Source organism: Nerophis lumbriciformis, linkage group LG06, assembly GCF_033978685.3.
Source record: "Nerophis lumbriciformis linkage group LG06, RoL_Nlum_v2.1, whole genome shotgun sequence".
NCBI classification, from domain to species: domain Eukaryota; kingdom Metazoa; phylum Chordata; class Actinopteri; order Syngnathiformes; family Syngnathidae; genus Nerophis; species Nerophis lumbriciformis.
In genome coordinates, this window is record NC_084553.2 from 54,295,853 (window position 1) to 54,313,450 (window position 17,598).

Below are 17,598 nucleotides of genomic sequence, written 5' to 3' on the forward strand. Positions count from 1 at the left end.
TGGATTAACTCGCTGGAATAAAAAAGACAATATAACATACATCCATAAAAGTGGACGCATGTGAAAAAGTGCAATATATTTATCTGTACAGTAATCTATTTATTTATTTATGTATATTTATTTATTTTATATATATATTATATATTTATTTATTTATATATGCACCTTATTACTTTTTTATCCCGCACTACCATGACCTTATGTAACGAAATTTCGTTCTTATCTGTGCTGTAAAGTTCAAATTTGAATGACAATAAAAAGGAAGTCTATCAATCAATCAATCAATGTTTATTTATATAGCCCTAAATCACAAGTGTCTCAAAGGGCTGCACAAGCCACAACGACATCCTCGGTACAGAGCCCACATAAGGGCAAGGAAAAACTCACCCCAGTGGGACGTCGATGTGAATGACTAAGAGAAACCTTGGAGAGGACCGCATATGTGGGTAACCCCCCCAGCCCCCTCTAAGGGAGACCGAATGCAATGGATGTCGAGTGGGTCTAACATAATATTGTGAGAGTACAGTCCATAGTGGATCCAACATAATAGTAAGAGTCCAGTCCACAGTGGGGTCAGCAGGAAACCATCCCGAGCGGAGACGGGTCAGCAGCGCAGAGATGTTCCCAACCGATGCACAGGCGAGCGGTCCACCCCGGGTCCCGACCCCGGACAGCCAGCACCCCATCCATGGCCACCGGACCTGTGTGTCTCCCCCTCCACAGGGATAGGGGGGAGCAGAGGAGAAAAGAAAAGAAACGGCAGATCAACTGGTCTAAAAAAAAAGGGGGCTATTCAAAGGCTAGAGTATACAAATGAGTTTTAAGAGGGGACTTAAATGCTTCTACTGAGGTAGCATCTCTAATTGTTACCGGGAGGGCATTCCATAGTACTGGAGCCCCAATAGAAAACGCTCTATAGCCCGCAGACTTTTTTTGGGCTCTGGGAATCACTAATAAGCCGGAGTTCTTTGAACGCAGATTTCTTACCGGGACATATGGTACAATACAATTGGCAAGATAGGATGGAGCTAGACCGTGTAATATTTTATACGTAAGTAGTAAAACCTTAAAGTCGCATCCATAGTGGATCCAACATAATAGTAAGAGTCCAGTCCACAGTGGGGTCAGCAGGAAACCATCCCGAGCGGAGACGGGTCAGCAGCGCAGAGATGTTCCCAACCGATGCACAGGCGAGCGGTCCACCCCGGGTCCCGACCCCGGACAGCCAGCACCCCATCCATGGCCACCGGACCTGTGTGTCTCCCCCTCCACAGGGATAGGGGGGAGCAGAGGAGAAAAGAAAAGAAACGGCAGATCAACTGGTCTAAAAAAAAAGGGGGCTATTCAAAGGCTAGAGTATACAAATGAGTTTTAAGAGGGGACTTAAATGCTTCTACTGAGGTAGCATCTCTAATTGTTACCGGGAGTGCATTCCATAGTACTGGAGCCCCAATAGAAAACGCTCTATAGCCCGCAGACTTTTTTTTGGGCTCTGGGAATCACTAATAAGCCGGAGTTCTTTGAACGCAGATTTCTTGCCGGGACATATGGTACAATACAATCGGCAAGATAGGACGGAGCTAGACCGTGTAGTATTTTATACGTAAGTAGTAAAACCTTAAAGTCGCATCTTAAGTGCACAGGAAGCCAGTGCAGGTGAGCCAGTATAGGCCTAATATGATCAAACTTTCTTGTCTAAGTCTAAGTCTTTTGAAAGAGAACCATTCTTTCAAGATCCAGATGTTTTGTTCTTCCAAATGTTATTATTGTTAGAAGGAAATGCAACTCCCAACAAGAACATTTGGAAACCAAATGCTCCTTCTAAGGAATCCCTCAAGAACGGCGTTCCTTCTCCACTTTGCTGTAGACTACTCGAGGTTTAATTTCGAGAAGAGTTTTGCAAAGTGTAAAAAAAAAAACCTTTTGGGAATTGATTCATGGAGTTATTACAGAGCAGTGGTTTGCAATTATTTTCTGTCACGACCCCTATTTGGAGACGCCCGGCTTGAATTGAAATCCTACCGAGAAGATGATACTATTTATTTATTTCCCTGAACAAACCACTGGGTGAGGTGCTTGCAGCAGCATTCTGCATACCATCATTGGATTATACATTTTTTGTCTTTGGGGTTTTTTTCCCATTTGATGTCTCCTTTGGTTTTCTTTCCACTCCTGTCAATCTCTCCTCTACACCGCCATTGTTATGTACTAAACAGGCAGCCTGTTGATTAGTTTGAGCACAAGGTAGAGGCTTGTGTATTGTTCAAGCATGGATAAAGAAGCTAATACTGAAAGTCGCCCTGCCTCTAATGCCCTCTTTCACTATATTGCAGTAGATGATATTAGCCCCAGAACACAGCCCTGCTACATAATATTGATATTGATATTGGAATATTGGAAATTATCAAAAGATAAAAAGATAGGCTTGCATATAACAGCTCCGATACAAGCAGTCCTGTTTACTTGTGCTAAGCCGGACAGACAGTTAACATCTGAATGTCCTCCAATAAGATCACACTGTATTTTCTTGTATTTTAGTCAAGTATTTTACAAAATGTAAACATGGCAGGCTAAAAGGAGCTACACAATAGTTAATGGAAAGCATTCACAGCACTTTACTTTTTCCACAATTTGGAATAAATTCCTCAAAATTGTAACACACAATACCTCTTAAAGGGGAACATTATCACCAGACCTATGTAAGCGTCAATATATACCTTGATGTTGCAGAAAAAAGACCATATATTTTTTTAACCGATTTCCGAACTCTAAATGGGTGAATTTTGGCGAATTAAACGCCTTTCTAATATATAAGTTGTGACGTCACATCGGGAAGCAATCCGCCATTTTCTCAAACACCGAGTCAAATCAGTTCTGTTATTTTCCGTTTTTTTCGACTGTTTTCCGTACCTTGGAGACATCATGCCTCGTCGGTGTGTTGTCGGAGTGTGTAACAACACGAACAGGGACGGATTCAAGTTGCACCAGTGGCCCAGAGATGCGAAAGTGGCAAGAAATTGGACGTTTGTTCCGCACACTTTACCGACGAAAGCTATGCTACGACAGAGATGGCAAGAATGTGTGGATATCCTGCGACAGTCAAAGCAGATGCATTTCCAACGATAAAGTCAAAGAAATCTGCCGCCAGACCCCCATTGAATCTGCCGGAGTGTGTGAGCAATTCAGGGACAAAGGACCTCGCTAGCACGGCAAGCAATGGCGGCAGTTTGTTCCCGCAGACGAGCGAGCTAAACCCCCTGGATGTCTTGGCTCACACCGTCAAGAGAAGAATATCGATCCTAGCTTCCCTGGCCTGCTGACATGAGGGTATGTCTACAGAATATATTAATTGATGAAAATTGGACTGTCTGCACTCTCAAAGTGCATGTTGTTGCCAAATGTATTTCATATGCTGTAAACCTAGTTCATAGTTGTTAGTTTCCTTTAATGCCAAACAAACACATACCAATCGTTGGCGAATTTGTCCTCGCTTTCTCCCGTGTCGCTGGCTGTCGTGTCGTTTTCGTTGGTTTCGCTTGCATACGGTTCAAACCGATATGGCTCAATAGCTTCAGTTTCTTCTTCAATTTCATTTTCGCTACCTTCCTCCACACTACAACCATCCGTTTCAATACATGCGTAATCTGTTGAATCGCTTAAGCCGCTGAAATCCGAGTCTGAATCCGAGCTAATGTCGCTATAGCTTGCTGTTCTTTCCGCCATGTTTGTTTGTATTGGCTTCACTATGTGACGTCACAGGAAAATGGACGGGTGGTTAAAATCAGGCACTTTGAAGCTTTTTTTTAGGGATATTGCGTGATGGGTAAAATTTTGAAAAAAACTTCGAAAAATATAATAAGCCACTGGGAACTGATTTTTAATGGTTTTAACCATTCTGAAATTGTGATAATGTTCCCCTTTAATGACAATGTGAAATTGTTTTTATTTTGTAATGTTATTAAAAAATAGATCCAGGATGTCTCTGTACATTGCTGCAATTATCTAGTCAGCGAGGCAACCAAGAACCCGATGGTCACTCTGTCAGAGCTACAGCATTCCTCTGTAGAGAGAGGAGAGAACCTTCCAGAAGGACAACCATCTCTGCAGCAAACCACCGATCAGGCCTGTATAATGGCCGGAGGGAAGCCATTTCTGAGCATACTTGCCAACCCTCCCGGATTTTCCGGGAGACTCCCGAAATTCAGCGCCTCTCCCGAAAACCTCCCGGGACAAATTTTCTCCCGAAATTCAGGCGGCGCAGGAAGCCACGCCCCCTCCAGCTCCACGCGACCTGAGTGACATGTCGACAGCGGCCAGCCTGTTCTCACATCCGCTTTCCCACAATATAAACAGCGTGCCTGCCCAATGACGTTATAACTGTAGAATGATCGAGGGCGAGTTCTTGGTTTCTTATGTGGGTTTAGTGTTAGGCAGTTTCATTAACGTCCTCCCAGCGCGGTAACAACACACAACAACAGCAGTCACGTTTTCGTCTACCGTAAAGCAGTTCGTCTGCCGTAAACAGCAATGTTGTGACACTCTTAAACAGGACAATACTGCCATCTACTGTTGGAATTGGGGGTTAAATCACCAAAATGATTCCCGGGCGCAGCCACCGCTGCTGCCCACTGCTCCCCTCACCTCCCAGGGGGTGATCAAAGGTGATGGGTCAAATGCAGAGAATAATTTCGCCACACCTAGTGTGTGTGTGACAATCATTGGTACTTTAACTTTAACTTTAACATGCATATGTGACAATAACATCTACGGCTTTTAGAGAGTGCAGTGCACAACTGCTATACTAATATATATATATATATATATATATATATATATATATATTTAATAAAATAAATATATATATATATAGCTAGAATTCACTGAAAGTCAAATATTTCATATATATATACTGTATATGTATATATATATATATATATATATATATATATATATGCATATGTATATATATATATATATATATATATATATATATATATACAGTATATATATATGAAATATTTGACTTTCAGTGAATTCTAGCTATATATATATATATATATTTTATTAAATATATATATATATATATATATATATATATATATATATATATATATATATATATATATATATATATATATATATATATATGAAATACTTGACTTGGTGAATTCTAGCTGTATATATACTCCTCCCCTCTTAACCACGCCCCCAACCACGCCCCCATCCCCCGCCACACCCTCCAAACACGCCCCCACCTCCCGAAATCGGAGGTCTCAAGGTCGGCAAGTATGTTTCTGAGTAAAAAGTTTGGCCAAATGCACCTGGAATACTCTCAGACTATGAGAAACAACATTCTCTGGTTTGATGAAACAAAGACTGAACTCTTTGGTGTGAATGCCAGAAGTTTGGAGGAAACCAGGCACGGCTCATCACCAGGCCAATACCATCCATACAGTGAAGCATGGTGGTGGCACAGCATCATGCTGTGTTGATGGTTTTCTGTGACAAGAACTGGGAGACTAGTCAGGATAGAGGGAAACATGAATGCAGCAATGTACAGAGACATCCCGGATGAAAACCAACGCTTCCAATCCAACCTGATGGAGCTTGAGAGGTGTTGCAAAGAGGAATGGGACAAACTGTCCAAAGATAGGTGTGCCAAGCGTGTGGCCTTGTATTCAAAAAGACTTGAGGCTGTAATTGCTGCCAAAGGTACATCAACAAAGTTTTAAGCAAAGGCTGTTCATACATGAGATTTGTTTTAGTTTGTTTTTTAAATACATTTGCAAAATGTTTTTAAAATAAAATATTTTCACATTGTCAATGGGGAATGTGTAGAATTTAAAAAAAGAAGTATTTATTCCATTTTTTGAATAAGGCTGGAACTAGAGATGTCCGATAATGGCTTTTTTGCCGATATTGTCCAACTCTTAATTACCGATTCCGATATCAACCGATACCGATATATACAGTCGTGGAATTAACACATTATTATGCCTCATTTTGTTGTGATTCCCCGCTGGATGCATTAAATAATGTAACAAGGTTTTCCAAAATAAATCAACTCAAGTTATGGAAAAAAAATGCCAACATGGCACTGCCATATTTATTATTGAAGTCACAAAGTGCATTATTTTTTTTAACATGCCTCAAAACAGCAGCTTAGAATTTGGGACATGCTCTCCCTGTGAGAGCATGAGGAGGTTGAGGTGGGCGGGGTTGGGGGGGGGGGGGGGGTTTAGAGGGTAGCGGGGGGGTGTATATTGTAGCGTCCCGGAAGAGTTAGTGCTGTAAGGGGTTCTGGGTATTTGTTCTGTTGTGTTACGGTGCGGATGTTCTCCCGAAATGTGTTTGTCATTCTTGTTTGGTGTGGGTTCACAGTGTGGCGCATATTTGTAACAGTGTTAAAGTTGTTTATACGGCCACCCTCAGTGTGACCTGTATGGCTGTTGGACCAAGTATGCGTGGCATTCACTTGTGTGTGTGAAAAGCCGTAGATATGATTGGGCCGCCACGCAAATGCAGTGCCTTTAAGGCACGTCCCCAATATTGCTGTCTGGGTGGAAATCGGGAGAAATTCGGGAGAATGGTTGCCCCGGGAGATTTTCGGGAGTGGCACTGAAATTCGGGCGTGTCCCGGGGAAAATCGGGAGGGTTGTCAAGTATGACTGGGAGACGCGACTGCTCTGTACTTCTCCCTACGTCCGTGTGCCGCTCCGTACAGCGGCATTTTGAAAAAGTCATACATTTTACTTTTTGAAACCGATACCGATAATTTCCGATATTACATTTTAAAGCATTTATCGGCCGATAATATCGGCAGTCCGATATTATCGGACATCTCTAGCTGTAACATAACAAAATGTGGAAAATAGAAACGCTGTGAATACTTTCCGGATGCACTGTACACAGACAATAGCGCACAAGTTAATAAACACGTAATAAGTGTACATACTTCAACAATATTGCAGTCTGAAACACGACATTTGTCAACAAAAACAGGTATCAACTATATATAGTTCAAAGTCTTCGAGGTAGAAGCACACTAGAACGTGTCCAGTCATTCAACTAACTGCGTCATGAGCTTAAAGGGGTCAAATTATGACTTTTTTCCCCCCTACATTTAAAACGCTAATTTGTGGTCTACATAACATGTAATGGTGGTTCTTTGCTCAAAATGTTGCATAGGTTATGTTTAACAGACCATCTTCAAGCCGCTTTCTCACCATCTCTACAGGATGCACTGCATTGTAGTTTTTAGCACTTAAATATGGAGTCTACTGACAGATATAAGTTAGAACTATACGCTACTTTGTATTAGAAACGGCAACAGCGCAGGATGCATGTGCATGTACGAGCCAGTCTGGCCCACAAACGGAAGGATAGCGAAAAAGAAGGAGGTTATTGACAACAATGTCGGACTACGGTGGCGTACTCGCGCAAAGTTCTTTGTGGAACCTTTTACCATATATGGATATATCCGTTGATGTAACCAGGGACAAATACATCAACAGTGACTCAAATTCCAAACGGCTCATCAATATCTCCGCCATGACTCCATGGTTTGATTTTCAATTTTCAGGACTTAATACACACAAACAGGTACCAATTGGTAAAAACATTTTTTTTTGTACAAACCCCGTTTCCATATGAGTTGGGAAATTGTGTTAGATGTAAATATAAACGGAATACAATGATTTGCAAATCCTTTTCAACCCATATTCAATTGAATGCACTACAAAGACAAGATATTTGATGTTCAAACTCATAAATTTGTTTATTTTTTTTGCAAATAATAATTAACTTAGAATTTCATGGCTGCAACACGTGACAAAGTAGTTGGGAAAGGGCATGTTCACCACTGTGTTACATGGCCTTTCCTTTTAACAACACTCAGTAAACGTTTGGGAACTGAGGAGACACATTTTTCAAGCTTCTCAGGTGGAATTCTTTACCATTCTTGCTTGATGTACAGCTTAAGTCCAGGGGTCTCCGTTGTGGTATTTTAGGCTTCATAATGCGCCACACATTTTCAATGGGAGACAGGTCTGGACTACAGGCAGGCCAGTCTAGTACCCGCACTCTTTTACTATGAAGCCACACTGTTGTAACACGTGGCTTGGCATTGTCTTGCTGAAATAAGCAGGGGCGTCCATGGTAACGTTGCTTGGATGGCAACATATGTTGCTCCAAAACCTGTATGTACCTTTCAGCATTAATGGCGCCTTCACAGATGTGTAAGTTACCCATGCCTTGGGCACTAATACACCCCCATACCATCACAGATGCTGGCTTTTCAACTTTGCTCCTATAACAATCCGGATGGTTCTTTTCCTCTTTGGTCCGGAGGACACGACGTCCACAGTTTCCAAAAACAATTTGAAATGTGGACTCGTCAGACCACAGAACACTTTTCCACTTTGTATCAGTCCATCTTAGATGAGCTCAGGCCCAGCGAAGCCGACGGCGTTTCTGGGTGTTGTTGATAAACGGTTTTCGCCTTGCATAGGAGAGTTTTAACTTGCACTTACAGATGTAGCGACCAACTGTAGTTACTGACAGTGGGTTTCTGAAGTGTTCCTGAGCCCATGTGGTGATATCCTTTACACACTGATGTCGCTTGTTGATGCAGTACAGCCTGAGGGATCGAAGGTCACGGGCTTAGCTGCTTACGTGCAGTGATTTCTCCAGATTCTCTGGACCCTTTGATGATATTACGGACCGTAAATGGTGAAATCCCTAAATTCCTTGCAATAGCTGGTTGAGAAAGGTTTTTCTTAAACTGTTCAACAATTTGCTCACGCATTTGTTGACAAAGTGGTGACCCTCGCTCCATCCTTGTTTGTGAATGACTGAGCATTTCATGGAATCTACTTTTATACCCAATCATGGCACCCACCTGTTCCCAATGTGCCTGTTCACCTGTGGGATGTTCCAAATAAGTGTTTGATGAGCATTCCTCAACTTTATCAGTATTTATTGCCACCTTTCCCCACTTCTTTGTCACGTGTTGCTGGCATCAAATTCTAAAGTTAATGATTATTTGCAAAAAAAAAAAAAAGTTTATCAGTTTGAACATCAAATATGTTGTCTTTGTAGCATATTCAACTGAATATGGGTTGAAAATGATTTGCAAATCATTGTATTCCGTTTCTATTTACATCTAACACAATTTCCCAACTCATATGTGTCATGTCTGTGTGATCATGTTTTGTTTTAGTAATGTTCGGTTTAAATTTTGGACTTTTTGTGCACTTTTGTTTTGTTTTGTCACCATAGCAACCATTTGTTTCACCTGTCACGTCACGCACCTGTTCCACGTTTGGACTCATTGTGCACTCTTGTCACCATAGCAACCATTAGTTTTCACCTGTCACGTCACGCACCTGTTTCACGTTTCGAGTCACGCACCTGCTTTCACTAATCATGTCCATAGTATTTAAGTTCATTCATTTTCTGTTGTTCTTTCTGACGACACCACCACATTTATGCTCCTGCACTCTCTCCACACCCTGATGACCCTTGCTACTCTTTTTTTCATGCCGGTTCCATGCCAAGTAAGTTTTTGTTTGTTAAGCCACAGTTAGTGTTTTGTTTAATTGTTCATAGTTTCTGCCAATGTGCAAGTTTTGTGTTTAAAGTCTAGTTTTATTCTCCGCCACTGTGCGCGCTTTTTGTTTATTCCTTTTTTGATAGTTTAAAATAAATCATGTACCCACCTTCAAGCCTTGACCAGTCCAGTTCATTTGCCCCACGGGAGAACAAACCAAGCCAAAGTCCAAGTCATGACAATATGGAAACGGGGTTTGTAGTTTTTTATAGTTTAAAAAATCTTCTGAATGTTGCAAATGGGTCAAGTGTGTATGTGTCAGTCTCTGGAGTCAAAATAATTCACCATGGCTTGTAATCAGGACGCGTATAAGCCGACAGACAATCTGCCGCACGACAATCCGCATGACCCCATTTCCCCTTAAAAAGACGTGCAGCGTCGTACGAGTGCAACATCCAAGTTCGACGTGAAAGCGCGGGATCAATACAGCGTTAGCATATTAACAATGCTTTTGGTGTCATCCTGACAGAGCGTCGGACCGGCCCACCTCCGCCAGTACACGGCCAACCCGGCCATGCTGATGAAGTCCATCGCCAACATGAGCGGCCCCAACGGGTTGATCTCCCGGAATCAGCTGACCACCATCAACCAGTCGCATCTCAACGCGCAGCTGAACCTGAGCATGGGCGGACACAGCATCGCCCACACCTCGCCGTCGCCGCCGGCCAGCAAGTCGGCCACGCCGTCGCCTTCCAGCTCTATCAACGAAGACGAACAGGACGACGGCCACAGGGTAAGGAAATAGTCCGAAGTCATCATGTACAGTACAGGCCAAAAGCGTAATTTCCTGTGATGTCACACAAGCAGCAAAAATAATGGACCGGAAAAAACGCCTCAAGGCATGGCTATTCACCTATAGTGATCACGTACAGTACAGGCCAAAAGTGTGGACACACCTTCTCATTTCAATGAGTTTTCTTTATTTTCATGACTCTTTACAGTCGTGATCAAAGTTTCCATACGCTTGTAAAGAACATAATGTCATGGCTGTCTTGAGTTTCCAAAAATTTGGCTTTCACTCGCTGGCGTGAGCTCAAAGGTGAAGAGGGATTTTCGGTCGATGCTGCTTTGGCTCTGTTCTTGCTGAACTGGTAAGTAACGAGGGATGATGTTCGAAACCGGTTCTCCCGGTTGTTCGATAAGAAAAGAACCAATTCCATGGACTCGAATCCTTTTTTGAGAACCGGTTCCCGTTATCGAGGCCATTATAGTAAAGAAAAAGAGTTGGTTCTTTATTCGAATCCCGTCCCACAAGAAATGCCCTGTGGGACATCACAGGAAATGACATTAGACTGAGCTACGTCATTTCCTGTGATGTCACACAAGCAGCAAAAATAATGGACCGGAAAACACGCCTCAAGGCATGGCTATTCACCTATAGCAGGGGTCGGCAACCCGCGGCTCCGGAGCCGCATGCGGCTCTTTGATCACTCTGATGCGGCTCAGCAGCTTACTTGCTGAACCCCCCAATTTTCCCGTGAGACTTCCGGATTTCAGTGCCTCTCGCAGAAAACTCCCGGGATTAATATTCACCGATTTTCACCCTTATAGCTATAATAAGGGCGTGCCATGATGGTACAACATTTGACGCCCTCTACAATCTGTATTAACAGCGTGCCAGCTCAACATTTGTTATAAAATATACATCTTCTGCTTGCACACTTACGTGACAGCAAGGCATACTTGGTCAACAGCCACACAGGTTACACTGACGGTGACCATATAAAACAACTTTAACACTCTTACTAATAATGCGCCACACTTTGAACCAAAACCAAACAAGAATGACTAACACATTTCGGGAGAACATCTGCACTTTAACACAACATAAACACAACAGAACAAACACCCAGAATCCCATGCAGCCCTGACTCTTCCGGGCTACATTATACCACCAAACCCTAACCCTAACCCTAACCCTAACCCTAACCCTAACCCCAAAAGTTTACATACGCTTGTAAAGAACATAATGTCATGGTTGTCTTGAGTTTCCAATAATGTGTCTTTCACTCGCTGGTGTGAGCTCAAAGGTGAGGAGGGATTTTCGGTCGATGCTGCTTTGGCTCTGTTCTTGCTGAACTAGTAAGTAACTAGGGATGATGTTCGAAACCGGTTCTCCCGGTTGTTCGATAAGAAAAGAACCATTCGATAAGAAAAGAACCGATTCCATGGATTCGAACCCCTTTTTTGAGAACCGGTTCCCGTTATCGAGGCCACTATAGTAAAGAAAAAGAGTCGGTTCTTTATTCGAATCCCTGGGAACGAATCCCGTCCCACAAGAAATGCCCTGTGGGAAATGACGTAGCTCAGTCATTAGACTGAGCTACGTCATTTCCTGTGATGTCACACAAGCAGCAAAAATAATGGACCGGAAAAAAACGATTCCATGGATTCAAACCCCTTTTTTGAGAACCGGTTCCCGTTATCGGACCTTTGTAGCGCAATCCCAGATCACAACATCAGCATAGCTATTAGAGACCTAATATTCGTGCCAATATTACAGCGGACATCATGTCAGTTTGACACATCATGCGCTAGGAAACGTGGTCTTACTTCTGGCAAAACACTACAGCTTTAGTCCACTAGTCAACCAAAAACTGAAAGTTCTTAAGTGGGGCTTGAGAAAAAATCAGAGCATTCCTGCAACTCTGACAAAATAAATAGCCCAGAGTGTCCTTAGCTTTCTGGAAATGTGTCCCCCAAAACAATTTAGTGAAATATCCCTGCAATGAACCTGTTAGGATAGAGTTCAAGGGTGGAGCCCGGGATGCAGAGAATGGAGGCAAGGTACACGATAACAAATAAAAATATTTAATAAGTCCAAAAATGGTAACTAAGGGTGATGGGGCAAAAGTGCACACCATGGGAAATATAACAAAAGTAGTCTCTTTCAGAGGTTGGCGGAGCAAAGGTCAGGACGCACACAGCGTGGCAAAAACTAGTCCTCTCAAAACAAGGTGGCTAGGAAAACAAAAACACAACGAGGTCAATATACAGAAATATGCGAAGGCAACATACCAGGGAAGCTGAATCAAGGTAGCACATGTCAGAGCGGAGTTCAGGAACAATAACCGGCAGGGACCAGCTGGTGGAGACGCGCTTAAATGCTACCAGGAAGTGATTAGCAGCAGGTGTGCCTCGTTGGGGACAAAAGACTGAGGAAGAAACTGAAAAACCAATAGAGAAGGCAGGGAGAAGACAACAAACAAAACAGAACCAACTATAAAAATGGTGGATCTATAAGGCGTCAACTTACAAAATTACCAAGGGATCAAATACTTATTTCCCGCCAGGTATGAACCTTTTCACCACATGATCGGCAAATATGTCCATGGGTTACAGGTGGTCGGCGAAAAGCGCCCGGCGCCCGTGGATCCCGCCAAGAAGCCCAAGACTCCCAAGAAGAAGAAGAAGAAAGACCCCAACGAGCCCCAGAAGCCGGTGTCGGCTTACGCGCTGTTCTTCCGAGACACGCAGGCCGCCATCAAGGGCCAGAACCCCAACGCCACCTTTGGGGAAGTGTCCAAGATAGTGGCGTCCATGTGGGACGGTCTCGGGGAGGAGCAGAAGCAGGTACGTGGAACCAGTTGTGAAAAGTGGTATTAGTTCGTAGAGCACTCACCGACGTTTTGACCTATGTCATTTCCGTCGATATTTCACGAGTGTTTCAACTATGCACAGACAAAAACTTTGGTCTGGTCTAAGAGATTGTATTTCAAATGTATCTTCAAACAAAGTAGTACCTCAAAAGTTTTTCACCTTGCAAGTACCACGGTTTTTGCTTCCTTCACGTAGCTTCACGGTTTCGCTCGGGAATATGTGGTACCCACTCCACAGTTTGAGAATTAGGGATGTCCGATAATGGCTTTTTGCCGATATCCGATATTGTCCAACTCTTTAATTACCAATACCGATATCAACCGATATATGCAGTCGTGGAATTAACACATTATTATGCCTAATTTGGACAACCAGGTATGGTGAAGATAAGGTACTTTTTAAAAAACTTCATAAAATAAGATAAATAAATTAAAAACATTTTCTTGAGTAAAAAAAGAGAGTAAAACAATATAAAAACAGTTACATAGAAACTAGTAATTAATGGAAATTACTAAAATTAAGTGTTAAAGGTTAGTACTATTAGTGGACCAGCAGCACGCACAATCATGTGTGCTTACGGACTGCATCCCTTGCAGACTGTATTGATATATATTGATATATAATGTAGGAACCAGAATATTAATAACAGAAAGAAACAACCCTTTTGTGTGAATGAGTGTGAATGAGTGTAAATGGGGGAGGGAGGTTTTTTGGGTTGGTGCACTAATTGTAAGTATATCTTGTGTTTTTTATGTTGATTTAATAAAAAAAAAACAAAAAAAACAAACGATACCGATAATAAAAAAAAACGATACCGATAATTTCCGATATTACATTTTAACGCATTTATCGGCCGATAATATCGGCCTGCCAATATCATCGGACATCTCTATTGAGAATCATTGATTTAATTTAAATATATATATATATATATATACCGTATTTTTCGGAGTATAAGTCGCACCGGAGTATAAGTCGCACCTGCCGAAAATGCATAATAAAGAAGGAAAAAAACATATATAAGTCGCACTGGAGTATAAGTCGCATTTTTGGGGGAAATTTATTTGATAAAAGCCAACACCAAGAATAGACATTTGAAAGGCAATTTACAATAAATAAAGAATAGTGAACAACAGGCTGAATAAGTCTACGTTATATGAGGCATAAATAACCAACTGAGAACGTGCCTGGTATGTTAACGTAACATATTATGGTAAGAGTCATGCAAATAACTATAACATATAGAACATGCTATACGTTTACCAAACAATCTGTCACTTCTAATCGCTAAATCCCATGAAATCTTATACGTCTAGTCTCTTACGGGAATGAGCTAAATAATATTATTTGATATTTTACGGTAATGTGTTAATAATTTCACACATAAGTCGCTCCTGAGTATAAGTCGCACCCCCGGCCAAACTATGAAAAAAACTGCGACTTATAGTCCGAAAAATACGGTGTATATATATATATGTATATATATATATATATATATATATATACAGGTAAAAGCCAGTAAATTAGAATATTTTGAAAAACTTGATTTATTTCAGTAATTGCATTCAAAAGGTGTAACTTGTACATTATATTTATTCATTGCACACAGACTGATGCATTCAAATGTTTATTTCATTTAATTTTGATGATTTGAAGTGGCAACAAATGAAAATCCAAAATTCCGTGTGTCACAAAATTAGAATATTACTTAAGGCTAATACAAAAAAAGGATTTTTAGAAATGTTGGCCAACTGAAAAGTATGAAAATGAAAAATATGAGCATGTACAATACTCAATACTTGGTTGGAGCTCCTTTTGCCTCAATTACTGCGTTAATGCGGCGTGGCATGGAGTCGATGAGTTTCTGGCACTGCTCAGGTGTTATGAGAGCCCAGGTTGCTCTGATAGTGGCCTTCAACTCTTCTGCGTTTTTGGGTCTGGCATTCTGCATCTTCCTTTTCACAATACCCCACAGATTTTCTATGGGGCTAAGGTCAGGGGAGTTGGCGGGCCAATTTAGAACAGAAATACCATGGTCCGTAAACCAGGCACGGGTAGATTTTGCGCTGTGTGCAGGCGCCAAGTCCTGTTGGAACTTGAAATCTCCATCTCCATAGAGCAGGTCAGCAGCAGGAAGCATGAAGTGCTCTAAAACTTGCTGGTAGACGGCTGCGTTGACCCTGGATCTCAGGAAACAGAGTGGACCGACACCAGCAGATGACATGGCACCCCAAACCATCACTGATGGTGGAAACTTTACACTAGACTTCAGGCAACGTGGATCCTGTGCCTCTCCTGTCTTCCTCCAGACTCTGGGACCTCGATTTCCAAAGGAAATGCAAAATTTGCATGGTTGGGTGATGGTTTGGGGTGCCATGTCATCTGCTGGTGTCGGTCCACTCTGTTTCCTGAGATCCAGGGTCAACGCAGCCGTCTACCAGCAAGTTTTAGAGCACTTCATGCTTCCTGCTGCTGACCTGCTCTATGGAGATGGAGATTTCAAGTTCCAACAGGACTTGGCGCCTACACACAGCGCAAAATCTACCCGTGCCTGGTTTACGGACCATGGCATTTCTGTTCTAAATTGGCCCGCCAACTCCCCTGACCTTAGCCCCATAGAAAATCTGTGGGGTATTGTGAAAAGGAAGATGCAGAATGCCAGACCCAAAAACGCAGAAGAGTTGAAGGCCACTATCAGAGCAACCTGGGCTCTCATAACACCTGAGCAGTGCCAGAAACTCATCGACTCCATGCCACGCCGCATTAACGCAGTAATTGAGGCAAAAGGAGCTCCAACCAAGTATTGAGTATTGTACATGCTCATATTTTTCATTTTCATACTTTTCAGTTGGCCAACATTTCTAAAAATCCCTTTTTTGTATTAGCCTTAAGTAATATTCTAATTTTGTGACACACGGAATTTTGGATTTTCATTTGTTGCCACTTCAAATCATCAAAATTAAATGAAATAAACATTTGAATGCATCAGTCTGTGTGCAATGAATAAATATAATGTACAAGTTACACCTTTTGAATGCAATTACTGAAATAAATCAAGTTTTTCAAAATATTCTAATTTACTGGCTTTTACCTGTATATATATATATATATTTTTTTTTCTTCTTTTTTTTTTTCTGCCCCCCCTCCAAAATAAACCGTTTGAATCGCAAGATAATGATAATGATGACGCTTGCTTTTCCACAACGGATTTACGTTGTTAATACTAACTAATTTCCTGTTAATGCCTGACTACTTTCTGCTGTAACGCGGTTCCAGCGACACTTCTTAAACTTTATGAAGCACTTATTTCTTGTGCCGTCTTTTTGAGCTAGTTTTGCTACCGTTTAGCCCAGAGTCATATAACTTTGCATGTTTGATTGATTGATTGATTGATTGATTGAAATTATTAGTAGATTGCACAGTACAGTACATATTCCGTGCAATTGACCACTAAATGGTAACACCCCAATAAGTTTTTCAACTTCTTTAAGTCGGGGTCCACGTTAATCAATTCATGGTAATGGGACACTTGTTAACTGTTAGCATGCAAACGATAGCATGCTAGCAAGCTAACTTAAGCTTGCTAACTTTTTCATCTAATTTTACAACAACAAAAAAATTCTACTGTATTGCATTCGAGTAAAACGCTGAAATATGTTCCTGGTTGAAAATCTGACAATAGAATTGCATTTGTGTACAAATATCGAGGTCTTTTCTTCAGCAAATTTTCATTATGCATGTGAGTAATTCCCTGTGATTAATCGTGATTAATTCAAATGTGATTAATCGTGATTAATTCAAATGTGATTAATCGTGATTAATTCAAATGTGATTACCGTGTTTCCCGCACTATAAGGCGCACCTAAAAACCTCCAATTTTCTCAGAAACTGAAAGTGCGCCTTATAATCCGGTGCGCCTTATATATGGACCAATATTGGGCCACAACAGGTCTCGCAACTATGGGATACATAAAGTAACCCCAGCCTTTACTGTAGCATCTATTCTATGCACCTAATAATGCAGTGCGCCTTATAATGCGGTGCGCCTTATATATGAACAAAGTTTTAAAATAGGCCATTCATTGACGGTGCGGTTTATAATCCGGTGCGCCTTATAGTGCGGAAAATACGATAATCTGATTAAAACATTCATCATTTGACAGTCCTGATATAAGTAAGTTGTCGGCTTGAAAAAAAAACAGACCAAACGTACCGCTGAGATTTATCTAGCTGACTGGCAAGCTTCAGGCTTTATTTTAAGATGTGTAGCGAAGCCTGTTTTTTTTTTTTTTTTAATTGCAAAAAAATTTTGTGAAATGGTGGGTACAACCAACTCGGCGGTGTGGCTTTTTCTTTTCTTTTTTTTTCTACTTAAAAAGTGACCTATT

The 17,598-nt window shown here is 41.5% G+C and overlaps 1 protein-coding gene across 1 annotated transcript in view; it reads left to right on the forward strand.

Annotated features, from left to right (window-relative positions):
• Positions 1–17,598, forward strand: part of tox3 (TOX high mobility group box family member 3) — a 217,463-nt gene that overhangs the window by 196,058 nt on the left and 3,807 nt on the right. Inside the window, exons 4-5 of the mRNA XM_061963556.2 lie at positions 10,080–10,343; positions 12,953–13,183. Coding sequence (XP_061819540.2) covers positions 10,080–10,343; positions 12,953–13,183 — 495 coding nt within the window. The remainder of the gene's footprint in view (positions 1–10,079; positions 10,344–12,952; positions 13,184–17,598) is intronic.